Source organism: Aricia agestis, chromosome 7, assembly GCF_905147365.1.
Source record: "Aricia agestis chromosome 7, ilAriAges1.1, whole genome shotgun sequence".
Taxonomy (NCBI): Eukaryota; Metazoa; Arthropoda; class Insecta; order Lepidoptera; family Lycaenidae; genus Aricia; species Aricia agestis.
Window position 1 is genome coordinate 12508069 of NC_056412.1, and position 21843 is coordinate 12529911.

Sequence of the window (21843 nt, forward strand, 5' to 3'; positions counted from 1 at the left end):
TCGTGCGGCGTCGACCTCTCCCGCCCTCCCCGCGTGCCGTTCTCAGAAATGGTCAACATCCAACCGAAATAACAGACCATACGAGACGAGCTTTTTGTTCCACATTAGCGAAGGGATAGAAATGCACGATAACTCCAAATTCCACTATTTGCATTTTGAACACAGTAAAATGTTCACATAGAATTTTAAATTGTTACCTAAGCACCAGTTTATTACGCGTTTTACCAGCGAGTGAAGTCGGCACAATAAAATTTAGTGCATTAGTTTATTACCTACTTTTAGTCTATATTTAACGTCATTTCTACTTGCATATTTTGTTAAGCGGAATGTTATACGCCAATTAGGTCAACAGCTTTCTGTCTCCTCATAATAATATTAGACTTGTTGCAGTGGGAAAGCTCGACAAATCATAATTTCAACATTATAAACGCAATCCACAATATAATATAGAGTTAAAGAGGTTTATTAATGTTATTTTATGTTGAGGAGTAATGATTAATGATCTTATGTTTTTAATAAGTTCTCCATATAGAGAAGCCAGTTAGGTTACGTCATGTAGGTCGGTTTTCAATTACGCACGTTTTCTACTTTGCACATTTTTTGTAATGAGCTGCCGAGTTTATTGTTTTGTTTTCGTTCTGGTGTAACATAAATACATAATAAGTCTCTGTGTATTACAACTATTTATTTAAATTTCATTTTTTTGTGTAATATGTGTATGCGTTGTAAGTTGTTACTGAGGACTCTATAGTCTCTACATTATATGGGTTGAATGGCGGCCTTACAAATATAAAAAGAGCCGATGGTACATAGTTATGGGAACCTCGAGCAACTGTCATTTACTATTATTATGAAAAATGTAATGAGTTTTTGAGTAATAGTGTCAATCGTCCATACGGCGTGATACTGACGCCCTTCCGGCCGCGCATCCGCCGCTGATAAAACATTTCTGTCGCCATTATTTTGACTAATTATTATTTACTGCCCGTAGTCCGTACCAATATTTTTTTTTTTATAAGTAAGGGGGCAAACGAGTCACCTGATGGAAAGCTACTACCGTCGTTCATGACATTCGCAACATTAAAAGAGCTGCAGGTGCGTTACCGGCCTTTTAAAAGGGATTAATACGCTCTCTTCTTGAAAGTTTGCAGATCGTACTAGTCCGGAAATATTGCTGGTTCCTTTCAGACAGTTCACCAGAATTTTACATGTGCAGTGCAGACGTACTCGAATAATAATTAGGTATAAAGAATAATAATAATTCATTGGTTGGCAAGTGATTTTATTGGTTTTAATTTTAAATTTTAATGACAAATAAAATGTTAAGATTTATGTTGATTTATTTTATAGTGAATAGTCATTTATAGCTACTATTATATTGTCCCCATCAACAAGCATTTGTAGATAATAGTAGAACATTATTTTTGTTACTTATAGATAACCCGTTATCGCTATTAAAACTACCTATAAACGAGCGTATAAGGATGTATGTTAAATTATAACTACGATACAATTAGACGTTATAGTTTGTCTGCCAAATATGTAATATTTTTTGTGTAAATATTATTTAATAAAAAAATCACTATTGGATTTAGGTCAAATTATGCACTGTATATGCAAGAAGCGCCCTCTGATCCGACCTTTGCATAATTATTCCCTGTTTGCCCTACTTACGGAAGCGTGGCAATTTTTAATTGACTTTATTGATTTTGGTTTGGGATGGGTCCTTAGTTGTATTATGTATACGTCGAATGTATCTGACAAAGATACTCGTATTATCATGTAACAGAGATTTATTTAGCCCACAACGAGCAGAAAAGTTCGAATCGCTAGAGCTTTTTGTAAACTTTACTGGTGATGTAGTATAAATTTTAAAACGCGATAAGTTCGAATAAGGGTGTTTAATGAAGTAGGAAATCGTGTTTACACAGTCCAAGTGCGGGGTGCCGCCTTAGGGGGAGGGTGGCGACGCTGGGCGACCGCCTAGGACGCCAGAGAAAAAGGGACGCTGAAAACAAAGAAAGAAGGGCGCCTGGATCGCACTCTGGGCGCCAAAGAAATCTCGCTCAGGTCGCTGGTAGTGCTAAAACCGGCACTGTCTATAATACTCTATAGGAATACATTTTGGCTTCTAACTTCGCTAGCAAAACTATGACTAAAGCCTCCGGTACTGCGGAAGAGGCATATTTTATGTTCATGCTATAATTCCGCAAATAAATAAATAATTAGTATCTAACCGACAGCAGTGAATGAACGCTTTCGCCCTGATAAGCGTGAATTTTTTAAACGCGATTACAGAGTCAGAGTTCATACGAGATAAGATGAGGGGCCGGGCCATAGTTAAAATTTTTAAATATTTAAATAAGATGAGAAGTCTATGAACCCAATATACAAAGATTTCAAGAACAAGAATAAGATTCAATTGTAGTCATAAGTATAATAATTATCTTTGTTTTTAACCGACTTCAAAAAACATGGAGGTCCGACCGAATATAAGTATGTTTATTATGTTTGCGGATATTACAATCGTTTGTGAACCGAATTTGATGATTCTTTTTTAGGATTCCGTACCAAAAGGGTAAAAACGGGACCCTATTACTAAGACTTCGATGTCTGTCTGTCCAGCTGTCTGTCCGTCAGTCTGTCCGTCTGTCTGTCTCCATGCTGTACCTATCTCAAGAACCGCTATAGCTAGATTTCTGAAATTTTCACATATTGTGTATTATTACATCTGTTGCCGCGCGCTTGCCGCTTTAACAACAAAATATACTAAAAACAAAATAAATTAAATATAAGTATAATAAGGGGGGCTCCCAATTCCCATACAACAAGTGTAATTTTTTGCTATTTTTTGCTCGATATCAATAATGGCAATAGATAGGCACTTGAAAAGTATCAATACTTAATTGTATTGATACTTTAATAATAACTAGAGATCGCCTAATGGTCGAAATTCGACCTTAGTTTCAACGACATTAGGACTACTAAGCTACGTTTAATTTGTAAAAAAATATTAACTTTATCATATTTTTTTCAACTCTTGTCTCTGGGACTCAGCTGATATCAGACTGGCCGTGTAAGCCTTATCTAGTATTTAAGATTCAATAAAAAGAAAAAAACTATAATCCATTTTCAATTTGTCAACTTGTTGTCAACAGACTTTAACCATAAATAAAATAGTATAATTCGTATGTCTTGTCACTCAAAAATCTGTCATTTTTCCTAGTGTGTGTGTTGTAGTGTGTGTAATTTTTTTAACAAATAAATTATTAAAAAAATGTGTGATAAAAGTATAATTTCAAAATAATATTAGCTCGATGCACTCCTTCACCATCACCTACGTTTCCGCATTTTTCGTCAAAAGGGATACAAAGTTTTTCACTTGCGTATTAATAATTTTATAGATTAATCAAATTTAAATAAAATAAATAATTCAGGGGGCTCCCATACAAAAATATTCATTTTTTACCTATTTTTGCTCTATAATGGTACGGAAACCTTCGTGCGCGAGTCCAACTCGCACTTGGCCGATTATTTGTTACAAAGAGGATACTTCGAAGATTCATGTTAGGGAAATACTGTTTAAACTTTAAAGTACTGTTTTTTTTTTGTTAAATTATAAGTGTATCTAGTTGATGTAGAGTTCGTGTTGCCGATAATAACTTTTGAGTGTTATTTTAATTATGTGGAATGCATGTAAGTACCTAAGCATGCCGCGTCTATAATAAATAATAATACATAAACGAGTTTTTAATTATGTCAAGATACCAGCACAAATACTTTAATAAATATCTTTGCACGACGATGCAAGTTGCCACATACAGCATAACATTGACAACACTATGATATACTAACGCACTTCGTAAATTGCGCAAGTCAGCACTCAGCAGATTGATTCGTGCAGAATAACCGATATTAATATTATGTATAACTAGCTGTTGCCCGCGACTTCGTCCGCGTGGACTTTAGTTTATAGTTGTTACTTGCTCCCGTGCATGATGCATCGATTGAATCGTTTACGCGCAAATCAGAAAAGTATATTGTGTGGGAACCGCACATTTTTCCGGGACAAAAAACATTCCTTGTCCCAGATTCAAATTAGTATCTCCAATCTCCATGCCAAATTACATCAAAATAGATAAAATAGTTTAGGCGATAATCATAAAAGTTTATGTGCGGGAACCGTATATTTGTCGGGACAAAATTAGTATTCCTTGTCCTTTCCCGAGACAAACTAGTATATCCATACCAAATTCCATAAAATAGATTAACTAGTTTACGCGCAAATCATAAAAGGATATTGTGCAGTAACCGTACATTTTTCTGGGACAAAATGTATCCTATGTTCTTTTTCGGGACTCAAAGTATCTTTATACCAAACTAGCTGTTGCCCGCGACTTCGTCCGCGTGGACTTTAGTTTATAGCGCGCGGTGTCAACAAAATTTGTGTCAAATTTAAAAACTTTTTAAAACCCTGGTAAGTGGTACCCCTCTTAGGGCCGCGCTACACCGGAATGGCAGCGCTGAAAGTGCTCGCCTCGCCGCTGCCATTCCGGTGTAGCGCGGCCCTTAATTAATCAAAATACCCAAAAACAGCTGTGCAGTGTGCACATAATCTATACTAATATTATAAATGCGAAAGTATCTCTGTCTGTCTGTCTGTCTCGCTTTCACGCCAAACGCCAAAACTACCGAACCGATTGTAATGAAATTTTGTATACAGATAGTCTAAAGCCTGAGAAAGGACATAGGCTACTTTTAAACTGGAAAAAAGGGTTGTAAGGGGGTGAAAATGCGTAAATTTGTTCAAATTAAGTTAGTTCCAACAATTCATAATAGATGGCGCCGTGCGTCTTCTACGTCGCGCTGACGCTTGCTCAAAAGTCTTCCTATAAGACGTGGTATCATCTTTCATTTAAGTTTCGATTTTTTTCGATTGTTATATCTATTCTACGGTATTAAATAACTCAGTACTTTATCTGTGCAGTGACGTAACCTTAAATCTATCAATGATAAATAGTTTATGGGTAAAGTTGTGTAATTGGAGGGCTAAATAAGCTTTAAAATTTGGCATAAAATATAAAGTTTAATATAAAAAAATGAAATACTTATTGTGTGCATACTGCACAGCTCTATTGATTTAAGGGGTACCAGGGTTTTGTTATAAAAGCTTTTGACACCAATTTCGTTGACATCGCGCGCTATAAACTGAAGTCCACGCGGACGAAGTCGCGGGCAACAGCTAGTATTATACATAAAATATGTTTAAGATTTTTGAAATTTTATTTTAATACACATCCAAGACCCAGGAACATTGAAAACTTTTTGTTCCGCCTGCGGGACTCGAACCCAGGACCCCCGGGATGAGCGCTGGCCACGCGCAATGCGAATTCATTTTCATCGATATTTTCATGGAAATAAGATATTTTCCCACATCAAAATGTAGCCTATGTCCTTTCTCAGACTCTAGAATAACTGTATACAAAATTTCATTGCAATCGGTTCAGTAGTTTTGGCGTGAAAGCAAGACAGACAGACAGACAGACAGACAGAGATACTTTCGCATTTATAATATTAGTATGGATTTCAGCAAAATGGGTCCAGCTATTTACGCGTGATGTCGCACAGTGTACAGAGGAGACGAAAAATCGAAAATTTTCTATTTTCTTCATTTTTGAATAGGCATTACTATAATGAATGCGAGAGTAGAGTAGAACAACCGTTTGTCAATTCGAAATAGTTTTGATGCTACGAGCTACCAAAGTTAAGCGATTTTTTGCGGCCCGGAAGCGAATAATCCATATTTCTCCAAAATGTTTAACGTAATAAATAAAATTTTGTATTCCACCTGAAAGCCTATTAAATGAGGTATATTTCAAGCTTTTTTCCTTATGTGTCGATATTTAACCTACAATAAAATAATTTTCATTTTTAGGTTTTTTTTTATCCAAACCTGAACAAAATGCACAATCGGAAATATCAATAAATTAAAGGTATACAAGCATTCTATACACACAAAAAAAATCGCCCGTGTGATCCGTCTACTATTGGAGATATTTGATCGTGAAATCCTAAGCTGCCCTAGCTGCCACCATACGTCTTTCAATGGATGGCTGTCAATAATGCAATAGAAATATTATGTAGTTACATAATACATTAACATTTAAGTATAGTATGAAAGTTATATACGCTTTTATTGAGTATAATTTAAAATTATAAAAAAAGTAAAAAAAACATGTAACCTCCTCTTTTTTTAGAAGTCGGTAAAAAAATATACCTCATTTAATAGGCTTTCAGGTGGGATACAAAATTTTATTTATTATGTAAAAGTTTTGGAGAAATATGGATTTTTCCCTTCCGGGCCGCAAAAAAACGCTAAATATTGGTAGCTCGTAGCATTAAAACTATTGCGAATTGACACGCGGGTGTTCTACTCTCGCATTCATTTTACTAATGCCTATTCAAAATTGAAGACCGATTTTTGGTCTCCTCCGTACACTGTGTGTCGTGAGTCGTGACCGCGCGGCTTCGCCCGCGTAAATTAAATATTTCACAGACAATTAGTCCACAAGAAATAGCCTATGATCCTTCACGTGGTCTACTTCTTATCTGTGCCAAATAACAGAAAAATTGCTCCAGTAGTTCGTGAGATGATCCCTTTCAAATAATTTCCCCCGTTTTTTTCATATCTTCCTCTATTTCTTTGCTCCTATTACTCTTAGCTTGATAAAATATAGCCTATAGCCTTCCTCGATAAACGGGCTATCTGAAATTGAAAGAATTTTTTAAATTGGACCAGTAGTTTCTGAGATTAGCGCGTTCAAATAAGCCCTTTCAAATAATTCCCCCCGTTTTTTCCACATTTTCCTCTATTTCTTAGCCACTATTACTCTTAGCGTGATAAAATATAGCCTATAAGCCTTCCTCGATAAATGGGCTATCTAACACTGAAATAATTTTTCAAATTCAAATAAAATGCTACTTTATGACATAGAATATAAGTGTCATTTTCTACTGACATTTTGGTGGCGACCCACGCTGCCGCCGGCGGCGGCGTAAAAGCTAGTTGGTAGAGTAAAATGAAACCTATCGCCTATGTCATAAAGTGGCATTTCGTTTGAATTTTCGTCGGTCGCGGTCGCTCGCGGCAAAGATCCGAAAGCCACCTTTAGCGTGATAAAATATAGCCTATAGCCTTCCTCGATAGATGGACTATCTAACACTGAAAGATTTTTGCAAATCGGACCAGTAGTTCCTGAGATTAGCGCGTACAAACAAACAAACTAATAAACTCTTCCGCTTTATAATATTAAGAACTAGCTGTTGCCCGCGACTTCGTCCGCGTGGACTTTAGTTTATAGTTGTTCCCGTACATCAAAAGTATATTGTGTGGGAACCGCACATTTTTCCGGGGCAAAAAACATTGCTTGTCCCAGATTCAAATTAGTATCTCCAATCTCCATGCCAAATTTCATCAAAATAGATTAAATAGTTTAGACGAGAATCATAAAAGCCTTATAGCCTTTCTCGATAAATAGGCTATCTAACACTGAAATAATTTTTCAAATCGGACCAGTAGTTCCTGAGATTAACGCGTTCAAATAAGCCCTTTCAAATAATTTCCCCCCGTTTTTTCCACACTTTCCTCTATTTCTTCGCTCCTGTTAGTATTAGCGTGATAAAATATAGCATATAGCCTTCCTCGATAAATGATCTATCTAACACTGAAATAATTTTTCAAATAGAACCAGTAGTTCCTGAGATTAGCGCGTTCAAACAAACAAACTCTTCCCAATTATAATATTAATAATATAATAATATTAAGTATAGATATAGATTTTATGTAGCGTAGATATTATATCTATAGTGAATCTATATATATATATAAAACTCAAAGGTGACTGACTGATTGGCATAGTGATCTATCAACGCACAGCCCAAACCACTGGACGGATCGGGCTGAAATTTGGCATGCAGGTAGATGTTATGACGTAGGCATCCGCTAAAAAAGTATTTTGATAAATTCCTACCCCAAGGGGTTCAAATAGGGGATGAAAGTTTGTATATAATAATACTTTTTAACACGAGCGAAGCCGCGGGCAAAAGCTCGTAGTCTATAAAAGAATCAATATGTATAACTATTTTTTTTTTAATCTTTATTTTTTTAAAGGGATTTTTGTACAGAAAGACGATGTCAATCCCATTGTACCTTATACTAAATATAACAATTTATAAATACTATGCCGAATTATAGCTAAAATTATATAGCATTCTAGCAGTATCAGAAGAAGGCTCTGCTAAAATGCTATGGAATATGCCAATATTACATTTGATTAATTTAAAATCAAGAATCAGTTTTTCCCTTAAGTTTGCGTTCCGGGAACACTCCATCAAGCGGTGGTAGATATCATCCCGCACACCACATTCCTCACAGTTGGGCGACTCCACTTTCTTCATTAAAAATCCAAAACTGTTACAAGGGATGTGCCCGGATCGCAATCTACATGCAGATAACTATGTACTACCTGTTACGCTGGTCTAGACGGTAAACAAAAAGTTTTGTTCTACTTTTGACAACGTTTTTATCAATTTTACCTATTCCAAATTGTTTTTAATAAGATTTTATTAGCTTCAACTGTATGTAACTCTCCTTAGGACTATGTGTGGTATAAGTAGTTTTTTCTTACTCTATTTATTTACGAAATAACTTTAGTAATGTTAAAAATACTTATGCCTCCAAAGAGAAATACCTAGTTGTTGACTTTAGTCGCGCTATCTTTATAGGCTGTTACCTAATTTTAGATGTGGTACAGTAAAAGGTGAGGTCAGTGAACTCGGTTAATCCTGGAAGCTGCGTAAGCTTGTGTAAGATTAGCTAGCAAGCGACACGCTTATCAATGTGTTTGGCTACCGGTTTTACTTTTATGTTCAGAGATAAAACACAGGTTGTCACAAAACTAGATAAAAATTATTCCCGTCGTTTGGATGCTACGATCAACGATGCCACGGGCACACACAAAGAGAGACAGACAGAGAGACACGTCAAACTTATAACACTCTTTTTTAGTGAGGTCGAAAATTTTTTGGAAATAAATAAATTACATTCTATATTGTATTCTATGTTAGATTAATGAATGGTATTCGAATTGGACGTTTCTAATAGTATTTAGGTAATTTCGACGGCAAAGGCGCGCGACCGCAAGCGGACTGAGTGCGCCAGATTGAGCCTGGTGTACGATGACGTCACACCGTAACCGGGTGCCCGCGTCATACAGTTACAACTTGTTTTGCTTATCAATCGGAAACTAATTAACGTATCGAAGTAATTCTTTCACTAGTTTATTTTTTTATTTTTGACAGAGAATATGGATTTTTGACATTGCGAATTGTTTTACACACACTACTATATTGTGTGTTAAGTGGGGAATAGGCATGATGACTATTTTTTTTTCTTATCGGTAATTGAAAGACACTTAAAAAATAGAAACATTGTTGAAAGAATCACTCTGATAGCTTAAAAATTCACCAAGATATGACAATTCAAATATCTCATAAAAAAGACCTGCCCGAAACGCTCCATACAAAGTGCTACGAAAGTATGACGTCAGTCTTTCGTAGTTTGTACGCATCGGGAGACAACTTTGTTCGACAGGTATATTAAATATTGCGTTTATAAAAGTGGTTTCATAACAAAAGTTGCTTTTAATTGCATAAGTTATCGAATAGTATACAAATATTAAGAAATTTAATTGAAAATATTATAAATCTGTAACATCTTTTCACCTACTTATTCTGCAAATAAATGATTTGATTTGAAAAAAAAAAATTGGACTTGAATATCCAACTTTGAAGGCGCATTAACTAAATTTGCTAATCTTTGACCTTGTCATCATCCCTATTCACTACCGGGCTGCCCGCGGGCCGCCCGGTCTGGCACAAGTCTGCCGCTTGCCCCTATTGAACACACACAGACAGAACAGGCAAGTTAGTCGAATAGATAGGGGGCTGCAGAACGGCCGTGAACTCATGGACTCAATCTTCTTTGTAACAAATGATAGATCAGCATCGCCATTGATTTCTTTGGATTTTTCAATAAGTTCGCTGTATTAGCGGCATTACGTAGATCAGTGTTCATGTAATCCTTGCTTTTAACTTTCTACAAACAAGGATACGACCGGTAACTGGAAATAAACGAATGTCAAAATTGTTTTTGTTCCTTCATCCCTAAGTATTATATACTTAGTGTTTGTATTGTTTACAATAAAATGTTTTAAAATATTTTAATATTTTAATATTTTAAGTGCACTCCAGTCGCTCTCCAAGGCGCAAATAACGACGGGCTGCCCGTTGCGACCATTCATGTACAGACTTGCCCGTGCCCGCGCGGGAAAAATTCGATCTCGCGGGCAGGCTGCGGGCACGGGCCAACGGGCATGTCTGTGCCCGTACCTAGGAATTGACGAGCAGACATGCGACAGACCTGCCCGTGACGGGCGGCCCGGTAGTCAATTCCCCGCTTAAAGCTCGGTCAAATAGCTAGTTAGTTATTAAAGCATAACTAAGGCTTTTATGTAAATTTCAAGTGCCTAGTTGTTGTCATTATTGATTACGAGCAAAAAAGGCCAAAACATGACGTTTGTTGCATGGCCCCCTTAAATATTAATTCTTTTTGTTAGTAAGTATTTGTTGTTATAGCGGCAACAGATATACACAATCTGTGAAAATTTCAGAAGTCTAGCTATAGCGATTATTGAGTTACAGCCTGGAGACAGACAGACGGACAGACATCGCAGTCTCAGTAATAGGGTCCCGTTTTTATCCTTTGGATACGGAACCCTAAAAACTAATAAAAATATTAAGAAATAACTTGTAAGTATTTCAGAAATATGTACGTAATACAATATTGACATTTTCTAAAAAAGATATGTATATATATATATATATATATATATATATATATATATATATATATATATATATATATATATATATATATATATATATATATATATATATATATATATATATAGGCGAAATATTGTGGGTACCGCCACATGTTGAATACCGAGTGCCAAAACAAAGTTGAATGTCATAATCCGAACATCTGTGTAGCACATGCTCGAGAACCAAAAGAAACTTATTATTTTTGTGATCATCACTTATTATTTTTGTGATGATGTAAATGGGTGCGCTCGCCTCGTCTCGCCTGTCTCGGACTAGGGCATCGAAACCCGGACCCAATTTTCGAAAACGGGATTAAGATTTTCGGGCCAAGATAAAGTATTACAACAAGCTTCACCTCCAAATTACATAATTATATTTATATTATTAAATGTATTTGTATTTTATGAAATATACAGGGTGTAACAAAACAAAACTCGTGACGCTCGGTCCCTTGCCCATACAAAAGTGAAAAAAATTTTTGGTCTTTCAGAGCTGCTACTTTCACAGTAAACTCTCTACAAGGAACACGTACACACCCTAAAGTATTATCACTTATTTTTGGTACACACTGTATAAAAATCTATCAAGAATTTTTGAAGACAGTAAATGGAAGAATAACCTTAAATATAAAACGTATGCCCACAAATCTTTATTACATTTTTATTGCTTATTGTCACGTTATTAATAATTATTTGGTTCTAATTCATGATATACCTGTAATTAAATTTTTGTGCCTAGTTTTTACTTGAAATTGCCCTTTGTCTGCCTTGCTACGGTATGAAGCCGAATATTCTTTGCAATTTAAGGTAACTTTTCTCCAACGTCCAACAAACTGGAAAATCTTACATTACTGAAAAATCTTACATTACACTACACCTCAAAGATTTTTGTAGTCATTAGTTCTAGTCACAATAGACAAAATTCATGTCAGATTACCATATAATTGATCAGACCAGACCATAATATTATGGCAAATGCGGAACGTTGCTTTTAATGAATTTGGAAGATTAACCATGGTGGCATGCTGTTACACACAAGAAATTGTCTCTGGCGCTGGTGCTGATGAAAACTCTGCTTGTTATATTTCATCTCGATTCACTAAAATCACGTGTTTTAATAATTCCGCAGTGAGTATGACATCCACAGCCGGCTAAAGAAAGCCACCATTCGTCCTATTATGTGTTACCAACATCAGTCTCTCAACCAATAAAAAGCAATCTGCCGCATTTGTCAGACCGCAATACAAAAATATGGATTTAAAATATATTTGATGGAAACTCCTCGGCATGGTTTTGTCAGCTTCTAGGGGCTGGTTGCTCTCCTGGAACCTTTTTACTGATTGCATTGTCTAATATTGACGCTTTTTGTTATGCTGTGAATATCCTACTAATATTAAAAAGGCGAAAGTTCGTTTGGATGTATGGATGTCTGGATGTGTGGATGTGTGGATGTATGGATGTTTGTTACTCTTTCACGCAGAAACTACTGAACGGATTTTAATAAAACTTTACAATAATATAGCTTATACATCAGAATAACGCATAGGCTACAATTTTAACCGACTTTCAAAACGGGGGAGGTGTTATGTTCGCTTTCTTATATTCAACGATTACTCCGCCGTTTGTTAACCGATTTTCAAAATTTTTCTTTTGGTATATAGGGTATCGTCCCAATTTGGTATTATATTCACAAAAGTGGTGATCTGATGAAGGATCCATAAGTAATCGAGGGAACTCCTCAAAACTTATAGGGAAACATGTGGTGACTTCGGTTTCGTGAGAAGTATAATAAGTATATGCTACCAACAAGTAAGATTTTGCACCGAGATATACCTGGTATACCGTGGTTCGGAAGGTGCTGAGAGAACTCCTGATTCTTTATAGATACAAGTTTGGGAGTTTCGGCGTTGTTTTAAGAACAGAAAGCATAATATGCTACTATGCAAATTACATTCATCATCATCATCATCATCATCATCATCATCACTACCATAATATTATACCGTTTCATAGTCTTTTAGATCGAGACTCGAGTTTGTCAAGCGATAATTAAAAAAATCTATACCTACCTAATATTATAAACCTGAAGAGTATGTTTGCTTGAACGCGTCAATCTCAGGATCTACAGGTCCGATTTAAAAACTTAGCTCAGTGTTAGATAGATCATTTATCGAGTAAGACTATAGGCTATATTATTATATCATGCTAAGACTAATACGACCGAAGAAACTCAGGAAAATGTGGGAAAAACGGGGGAAATATTTTTTATGGGAAAATGTACGGTTTCTGTAAAACTCCTAATTTACGCGGGCGAAGCCGCGCGGGACATCTAGTAACAAATAATGACAAGAAGCATAACGACAAACAGAAACTTTTAAGTGTTTTTAGTAAGTTAGACGACTGAAAATAATGGCTTTAAATTGCAAAGAAGACTGGGTGTCATACCGCAGCAGGACACAAATATTTTTTTGTAAAAATACTGTATGCAGCCAAACATCGTTCAGTATAAATTATTACTATTAATTTGACAATCAGCAATAAAAATATCTCATTCGAATAAACTTTTCAGTTTATGAAACGAAATAAAGATTTGTTGACTTATCATTGATTTTTTGTGACTGTAGATACCTGTGATTGCTTTATAAACGATAAAATTCGGAAAAGTGTTTTAAAAATATGTTTTATTAAATATTAAAAAATAAGCTATCATTGTTTCATACACTGTCTTCAGAAATTCCTGACAGGTTTTTAGATATTCCAAAAATAAAAATATCCCGAAGACTTTGTTGATGGGTGTATTTTATCACCAACGGTCCATACAAGTCAACGTTTTGTCACCTAGTGGCTGACTTACCCATCATCAAAAGTCTACGGTACTTTCAGCAGACTTAGAAGTAAGAACCCTTTGAAGCTGTCCACACTTTATTTTGTAAGCCTTTGATCACATAATAAACAAAACTTTAGTCAATCACTGAATGTTGATTGAAAACTATAAAATAAGTTTAACAAGACTTGGCTTCTATGAAATTTGAAAACTTTTTGCGAAGGATAGATTGTTTGAAGAGACTTGACTTTTTTACATTGAATAGTTTTGGTAGGTTTTTTAAAATATGTATTATTAGATATTATTGATAAATATTTTTATGACAATTAGTCTTTAATGCTCCTAAAACGAAACTTTTCCTTAAAAATATTATATTTTGTTTAATTATGACCAATATAAATAATTAAACCTATACAATATGATATAAAAATGAACAATTTGTATGTTAGTTTGTTATAAATACCATTTAATCAGGACTGGCCTTTAATAATTATCAAAAAAACGAAAAACCCGATATGCTCGAAAAACCCGGGCTTCATTTTTGAAACCCGGGTTTTTTCATGACCTCCAAAACCCGGGTTTTCCCGTGTTTTCGGGTTTCGGGAAAACCCGGTCTCGATGCCCTATCTCGGACCCTCTCGGTCCCGTGTCGGTATTTTGCGCCCGAGACAAAGGGTCTCGCGAGGAAAGCGAGCGCACTAAGCTGTACACTCGCGTTTTTCTCTACTAGTCGCGCCGCTAGACAGTGCAGAACAGAAAAATAACAATAATAAACGTCATTATCAGTCATTATCTGTGAGAAATAAAATAGACTACTTGACCTATATTCAATTTCATTGAACAAATACATATTTCTAGTAGAACTTGGCCTAGAAAACCGTATTTCAACCTTATCATCAAATAAAAGCTTATGATTGATAAATAAAGTCGATTTGAAAATATAATTTTATGAAAATAGGATTTGTACTGACGAAAACGCTTTTGCGGTACTTCCGAATTGGATGTGACGTCATCTCATTCCTAATTTAATATCTTTTATTTATCGCGCTCGTTATATGTAAGTTTATTTGTACATAAATAATAAAAATAAGCCTAGAAAGATTTGTAAAATATATTTTCTAGAATAATTTAGGCATAAATTTAACAGTTCCCAATATTGTATAAAAAAATATATTTGTCTAGACGCATTGTCCAGGGAGTAAATTCAATACGTTTGTATGGAATAACAGTGTTACAGCGTACCCTCTTATGCGGCAACGTTTTTTGAGAACCAATAAAAAGAAACTAAGATAATTAATAAAAAGGACATCATGTAAAATTTTAATCAGTTTAGTTAGAAGACTTACAAACGCTTTGTCGGTTTTTGGTGAAACCTCATTGGCTATTTCTAACTAAGCTTTCTTTTGATTAATTTCGTTGCAAATCCCAAAAAAAGCTTAAGCTTGTCCCTTGGGCACCCCAGCACACCCCTTACGCATCACATCAAAGGATTTTCATGGTAGGTTACTGGTGATCCTGGCGACACAGGAGTTGCAGTGATGGGAATGTGCGGTGGGCCGATTGCCTGTCTTATGAATGCGTGCACGTACCTTCGCTGGGCGTGGTGTGCAGCGCGCGCGAGCGTCCCTGCGGCGTGCAGGCGGTCGAGCCAGCCGCGCGCCGCGCCGCCGCCGCCGCCGGCGCTGCCTGCCCACTGCAGCTCCGACACCTAGTTTTAGGTTAGGTTAGGTTAAATGATGATGATAGCATTTTAATCATATATATAAAATTCTCGTGTCACGGGGTGCGTTATTGAACTCCTCTGAAACGGCTGACCGATTTTCGTGAATCTTAGCGAGCATATCGGCTAGGGCTGAGAATCGGACAGCATCTACATTTTATATTGATAAGTGCATTTGTTGAATAAATAATAGTAAATTAATACAACTCGAGACTGATGGTGACCATTGTTTGTGTGACGGGATAGCGATGGACGTTGCCATGGTGACATACTTATTTAGTCACTTCACTTAGTTTGTTAATTAGTTTGTTTGTTTGAACGCGCTAATCTCAGGAACTATGGGTCCGATTTAAAAAAATATTTCAGTGTTAGATAGCCCAGTTATCGAGGAAGACTATAGGCTATATTTTATCACGCTAAGACTAATAAAAGCTAATAAATAGAGGGAAAATACATAATATTATTAAATAAAATTCTTGTATCACAGTCCGTGTTTGTGCGCGAACTCCTCCAAAACGGCTTAACCGATTTTAATAACCGATTCTGTATGATAAAAACTTATTCTCAGGCTTGAGAATAAGTTTTTATCTACTTTTTATATTGATACTAGAAATAATTTATATGGGAAAACAACGCTTGCCAATATGTGAGAACTGAGAAGTATTAGACTTCGGCATACAACATTTGTTATTAAAAAGTGGTAACTATGGCCGGCAACGCACCAGCAGCTCTTCTAATGTTGCGAGTATCCATGGGCGACGATAGTTGCTTTCCATCAGATGACTCGTTTGCTCGTTTGTCCCCTTATATTATAAAAAAAAATTATACCTTAGTGATGATATCCTTGTAATCCTTGACGATAGGTACTGTGCGCTTGGCGGAGTCGGTGTACCGCACGAGCGTGAACCGCGCGCCCGCATACCAAAGTTCTATCTCGTTCAGCGTGCTGCTAATGGCGGCCTCGCTCGACGCCGACCCGCTTATTTTCTGTTAAATATACAATAAGGTGTAACAGAACTAAGTGAGAATACTTTAGGGTGTGTATGAGACCCATAATATACAGCGTTCACCGTAAAAGTATCAGCGCTGAAATTTTATAATTTTATAATAGGTGGTAAATTAAACTCCCTCTGAATTTCATTTCGCGATTTTCCGGATTCAAACACATTCACTATTTTAAGTTTATCACTCAATGACAGTACTTTAATTTTTCGTTTTGACATGATACAGAACAGAACTTTCCTTCGCAATTGGGTAACCATAAACTGAGTAAGTCCGTTCGAAAAGAATGCGATAAAAACAACGTTTTTAAGCTCAACGAAATAGAATGGGTACAATAATGACGAGAAAACAATACAAAAACAATGGTAGGAAGTTTAACGAAAGTTAAGAATGAGTCATAAATTAACAGATGTTAAATTGTAGGAGCTGTTCCATTTGTAATTTTTTTTCTCATTTGTTACTATGTATGTAAATAAAAAATTTATCTCGACTGTCGCTTATAGAGGTATAGAAAAGAAGCAGTCTCGCTCACAGAGGTCCATGAGAGAATAACGACTCTCTCTAACAGAGGTTTCTGTTTCTCGCTAATAGAGGTTTTGGGCGCTTAAAATGACGGGTCCTAGCTATTACTCTCACTTATACAGTTTTCTAACTTATCCAGTTGTCACTTACCCAGGTTTAGCTGTACATATTCTTATTTATATTTTTTTAATATTTAGTCAAGTAAATTTACAGGGTTACAATAATAAATTGTCAATTTCTTAGTCAAACACTGTTTTAGTACATAATATAAATAATTTCAGGTTTATAGAAGTTCATTTATTGAATTTTTTTTTCTTATTTGTATGGGCAAGCGCCCCCGCGTTATGATTTTTTTCCATACAAAAGTTAAAAAAAGTTACTGTTTCAGCTCTGATACTTTCACATTGAACTCTATATAAGGGACACATACACATTACACACCCTAAAATATTATCACATAGTTTTGTTACACATTGTATGGGTATACAACACTAATAAAAATAACTATATGTATTTACACAGCGTTTTAACAATTAATGTCTATAATAATTAGTCTATGCCTGTCATATTATAACATTTAACAATTTATTTATTAGTAAAACTTTTTTTTTACTAAGGGTGATAAAGTTTAAACAGTCGGCTACTTAATACTCAGTGCCGTAAATAGGGCGGTGCCACCGGTGCCCAGGCACATGGCGTAGACTCTTGGACGCAAAAATGGCCAAACCAGGCAGGAGTATTATTTTTTCGGTTTGCTCCAGATAACAGTTCTCGCTGCGCCCCTAGAGCACGATTCCAACAGTAAAATAGACCTATACATTGCTTTGGGTAATATAATATCTAAAAAAGCAAGGGCGCAGTTGTCGAAGCCCGCACAGGGCGCAAAAAAGACTGTTTACGGCACTGTTAATACTTATCCGTAACTTTCCGGTATGAAAAATAATTATAGCGCCTACACAATATTTAATTGTTCCCTACGTTCTTGTCGATTGCTCTTGCTACTGTGCGCTTTTATAATTCTGAGCGTCACGTTATTGTGGAACAAGACAAAAAATACACGGAAACCAAATACTAAAGTCAAAATGACTCACTTGTATATCTTTAACGTGCCGCCTAATGTTAGGGGCGACATCTAGCAAGTCCTTCAGCGTCAAACTATCAGGGTTTTTGGGTTCCATCTCTAGGACGTTGAATATTTCTCGCCAGTGCTTCTCGGTGAAATCCGTTCCTCGGAGGTATTTGAGGGCCGGCGTAAGATCCTGGGAATATAAAATGTGTAGTAAGGATTTTTAAGAATTTCAAAAAGTAGCTTAGTTTGGATTTATGTCACAATAGAGAAATAATATGTTTAATTGTCGCATCAAACGAATCTTCCATGAATCCTCTTTACGTCCACGGGCTGACGTACGTTGAGTCTTGCATTTCAAGATAGGTATAATGCCTGTTATTATTATTCGTTCTTTTATTTAGTGAAACTTTACAATATGGCGGCGTTTTAGCTAGGTACACATCTACCCTGGTAGGACTGTGTCTGACTCACCGTGTATCTGTCGATTTCCCGTTTCAGTAGCAGCGTGACCGGTGTGTAGGGTTCGAGGCGCGCCGCCCAAGATGCCGCAAACTCGTCCAGTGCGTGCAGCTTACGTGCGAACACCACCCACTCCGTACCGCTTAGCGCTTCGTATTCTGTGAGTAGTATATCAAAGATATATCAACCTCGCATGACATAGGCTGACCAAATTATGTCAAACCTTTATCTGCAATATCCCTAAATTTAAAGTCATATTACCCAACCCAAGGTACCAAGACAAGTCAGTATTGTAATTTTAGATTCATTCATAAATTTTATAAGAAAATGTAATTTAGGTAAACGAAATAATACCTTGATTATAGTCTAGTAGAACGCTCCACACTCTGTTGAATTCTTTCACGATTTCCTCGGCATCGTCCCACGTGGAAGAGATATCTAGTTCAATATCGAATTTCTTGCATTCCGTTCTTAAAAATATAAAAATAATTAATTATTAGTGAAAAACTTACGTTAAAGTATGAAAAGCAACTTTTATAGTTAAGTCAGGGTTTTATGTTTTATTGCTTTATAGTAAAAAAATAATAAATCATACATAAGTTGATCTCTCTCGGTCCGCAATTCGTGTAGCAATTGCGTTGCGGCGCTCAGGTCTGCGGCGCGTGCGGTTAACTCGGCGAGCGTGTCCGCACGCACGTCGCTGACGCGCCCACTCCATCGCCCCGCCCACGCCTCCGTGCGCGCTTGTACGCTGTCCCACTCACTCAGCAGACCGGCTTTCACAGTCTCAGCCTAGGACGTCATATAGGTATTTGATTATGATTTATTTATTTCTTGAATTAAAAACATTATTAGTTATAACCATATCAAAATGAATAATAACAGTGTAATTATACAAAACAAACATGTCAAAGTCTATTTAAATGAGACAAGTACGCTCATTTTGGGTAACTTTGAATCGCGGTTTTAACTTTGAACAAATTAACTATACTTATACTCACAATTTATTTCAATTATTATGAGAGATATATTAGGTTTTTCTTGTCTATTTAATATTTTTATATTGTTAATTTATAAAATTATCTTTTTAACAGGAACTCAATAAGGTATAGACTTTATTTCGTAGAATTGTCTTTGTAATAATAGGTATAACCTGATGCTCAAACAACTCCTGCTGACTGTCTAGTTGGTCGCGCACGCGCTGCCACTCTTTGATGGCATCGTCGACGGTGGAGTCCCCGCCCCAGGTACGCAACATGTGACCTTTTTTCTTTAGATCTTCTACCAGTTCTTCCATCTTCAAAAATAAAGAATCGGTTCAAACTAAATTCTTTGTTGTCGTAGTTTTTTGCATTAGTTTCTTACAATGTAAACCTTACTAAAAAAACTAAAATATAAACTTTACAAACATGAACTTTTTATTGGCGATTGCTTTATAATAGGGATGATGACAAGGTCAAAGATTAGTGAATTTTGTTAATAAAATAAAGAAATCACGGTGAAAAATAAGTGTTCCCAAAATTACAGCTCGACAGCATTATTTCTTTTATTTGTTTTGTGCCTTCAAAGTTAAATAATAATCAAGTCGATTTTTTTTTCAATTACATTTCTTAATATTTGTATACCAATCGATAACTTATGCAATTAAAAGCAACTTTTGTTATGAAACCACTTTCATAAACGCAATATTTAATATACCTATCGAACAAAGTTTCCCGATGCGTACAAACTACGAAAGAGTGACGTCAGTCGTAGCACTTTGTATAGAGCGTTTCGGGAAGGTCTATTTATGAGATGTTTGAATTGTCATATCTTGGTGAATTTTTAAGCTATCAGAGTCATTCTTTCAGCGATGTTTCTATTTTTTAAAGGTCTTTCAATTACCAATAAGAAAAAAATAGTCATCAAGCCTATTATTACTTCATTATCAAGATACATTTTTGCAATAAACAACACAACAGACCTCCGGTATCTTACTCCGTACGGCGTGTCTCTCCGCACTCAGCTCCGCTAAGTCGCGGGGCGTGGCGGGCGCGCGAGCGGCGAGTGTCGCGGCCGTGGCCACGAATGCTGCGAGCGTGTCAGCGTGCGCGCGGCAGTTGGCCCGCAGCGCACTCACTAACGCGCCCCATAAACGATGCGCCGCGCTCTCTAGCTCGCGCCGCAGAGCCCACGGGCTGATCGTTATCCAGTACACCTTTTCGTCCTCGCTGTTATATATGAAAAATAAAAAAGTGCAATTCGGGGACATTAAATATGTTGTATGTCACAAATGTTATGGATTTTATGAAGCATTCCTTTTGTCGCGTGACACTGCATACGTTCAACTCACACTTAATGTTCTCAAAATTGAGAAACAAAATAATTGCACTCACAAAGTCATCTTTGCAACAGCCTGTCCGAATGATTTGCACGCTTTGAAGTTGTGTTCGAATTGTGAGTGCGTGATGAGATGTTCGGCACACAGCGCGCCGAGGTCCACAACGCACGCCGCGCTGCGCCGTGCCCAGCGTGCGCGCACGCGCTCAGTCGCTGCCAGCGCCGCTTCCAGCGCGCACACCGCCTTGTTGCCTATCCAACTGTGTCTGTAGTACAATATTATTTGATTAAGTACAAACACTTTAATTATTTAAAAAATATCAGTTTAAGCGTGAAAAGGTAACAGACAGACAGAAACTTTCGCATTAATAATATTAGTAGATATCGATAAATGCGAAAGTTAATCTATCTGTCCGTTACCACTTCACATTAAACCACTTAACCAATTTTGATAAAATTGATATGGAGATACTTAGAGCCCCGGGAAAGGACATAGGTTACTTTTTATCCCTAAAAATGTACGGTTCCCACGTGAAAACGATAAACTGCACAACGGAGTTGCCGGAATCAACTTACTATAATATACTTTACTAGTCCTACTAATATAAATAGGCAAAAGTTTGTGAGCATGGATGTTTGTTACTGCCATGGGAGAGCCATGCTTCGGCACGAATGGGACTTGGTTGCTTTCCACCAGGTGACCCGCTTCCTCGTTTGCCCCCTTATTTCATTAAAAAAAAAAACTACGAATGGATTTTCTAGTTAACTATAAATGAAATAACATACTTTTGAACAATGCCGGTGAAAAGCATGTCATTAGCGGCGGCGAGCGGCGGCATGTGCGACGGCAACGCCACCAATCGCCGTAGCTGAGCGTACAGCGTCGCTCGCAACTCCTCCGCGCGCGGCTGTAGACACACTGTATTGCCACTGTAAGGTGTAAACTCACTTTTATTGTTTAGTCCGTTAGTAGCACTCTCTATTT

The 21843-nt window shown here is 36.6% G+C and overlaps 1 protein-coding gene across 2 annotated transcripts in view; it reads right to left on the reverse strand.

Annotated features, from left to right (window-relative positions):
• Window positions 1-21843, reverse strand: part of LOC121729029 (cytoplasmic dynein 2 heavy chain 1) — an 80390-nt gene that overhangs the window by 41605 nt on the left and 16942 nt on the right. For both annotated transcript variants that reach the window (XM_042117412.1, XM_042117413.1), the window contains exons 16-25: window positions 21645-21788; window positions 20915-21124; window positions 20503-20749; window positions 19693-19836; window positions 19135-19331; window positions 18894-19009; window positions 18552-18697; window positions 18103-18270; window positions 16316-16474; window positions 15357-15475 (exon numbers count right to left, since the gene is read on the reverse strand). In XM_042117412.1, the coding sequence (XP_041973346.1) occupies window positions 15357-15475; window positions 16316-16474; window positions 18103-18270; window positions 18552-18697; window positions 18894-19009; window positions 19135-19331; window positions 19693-19836; window positions 20503-20749; window positions 20915-21124; window positions 21645-21788 (1650 nt within the window). The remainder of the gene's footprint in view (window positions 1-15356; window positions 15476-16315; window positions 16475-18102; window positions 18271-18551; window positions 18698-18893; window positions 19010-19134; window positions 19332-19692; window positions 19837-20502; window positions 20750-20914; window positions 21125-21644; window positions 21789-21843) is intronic.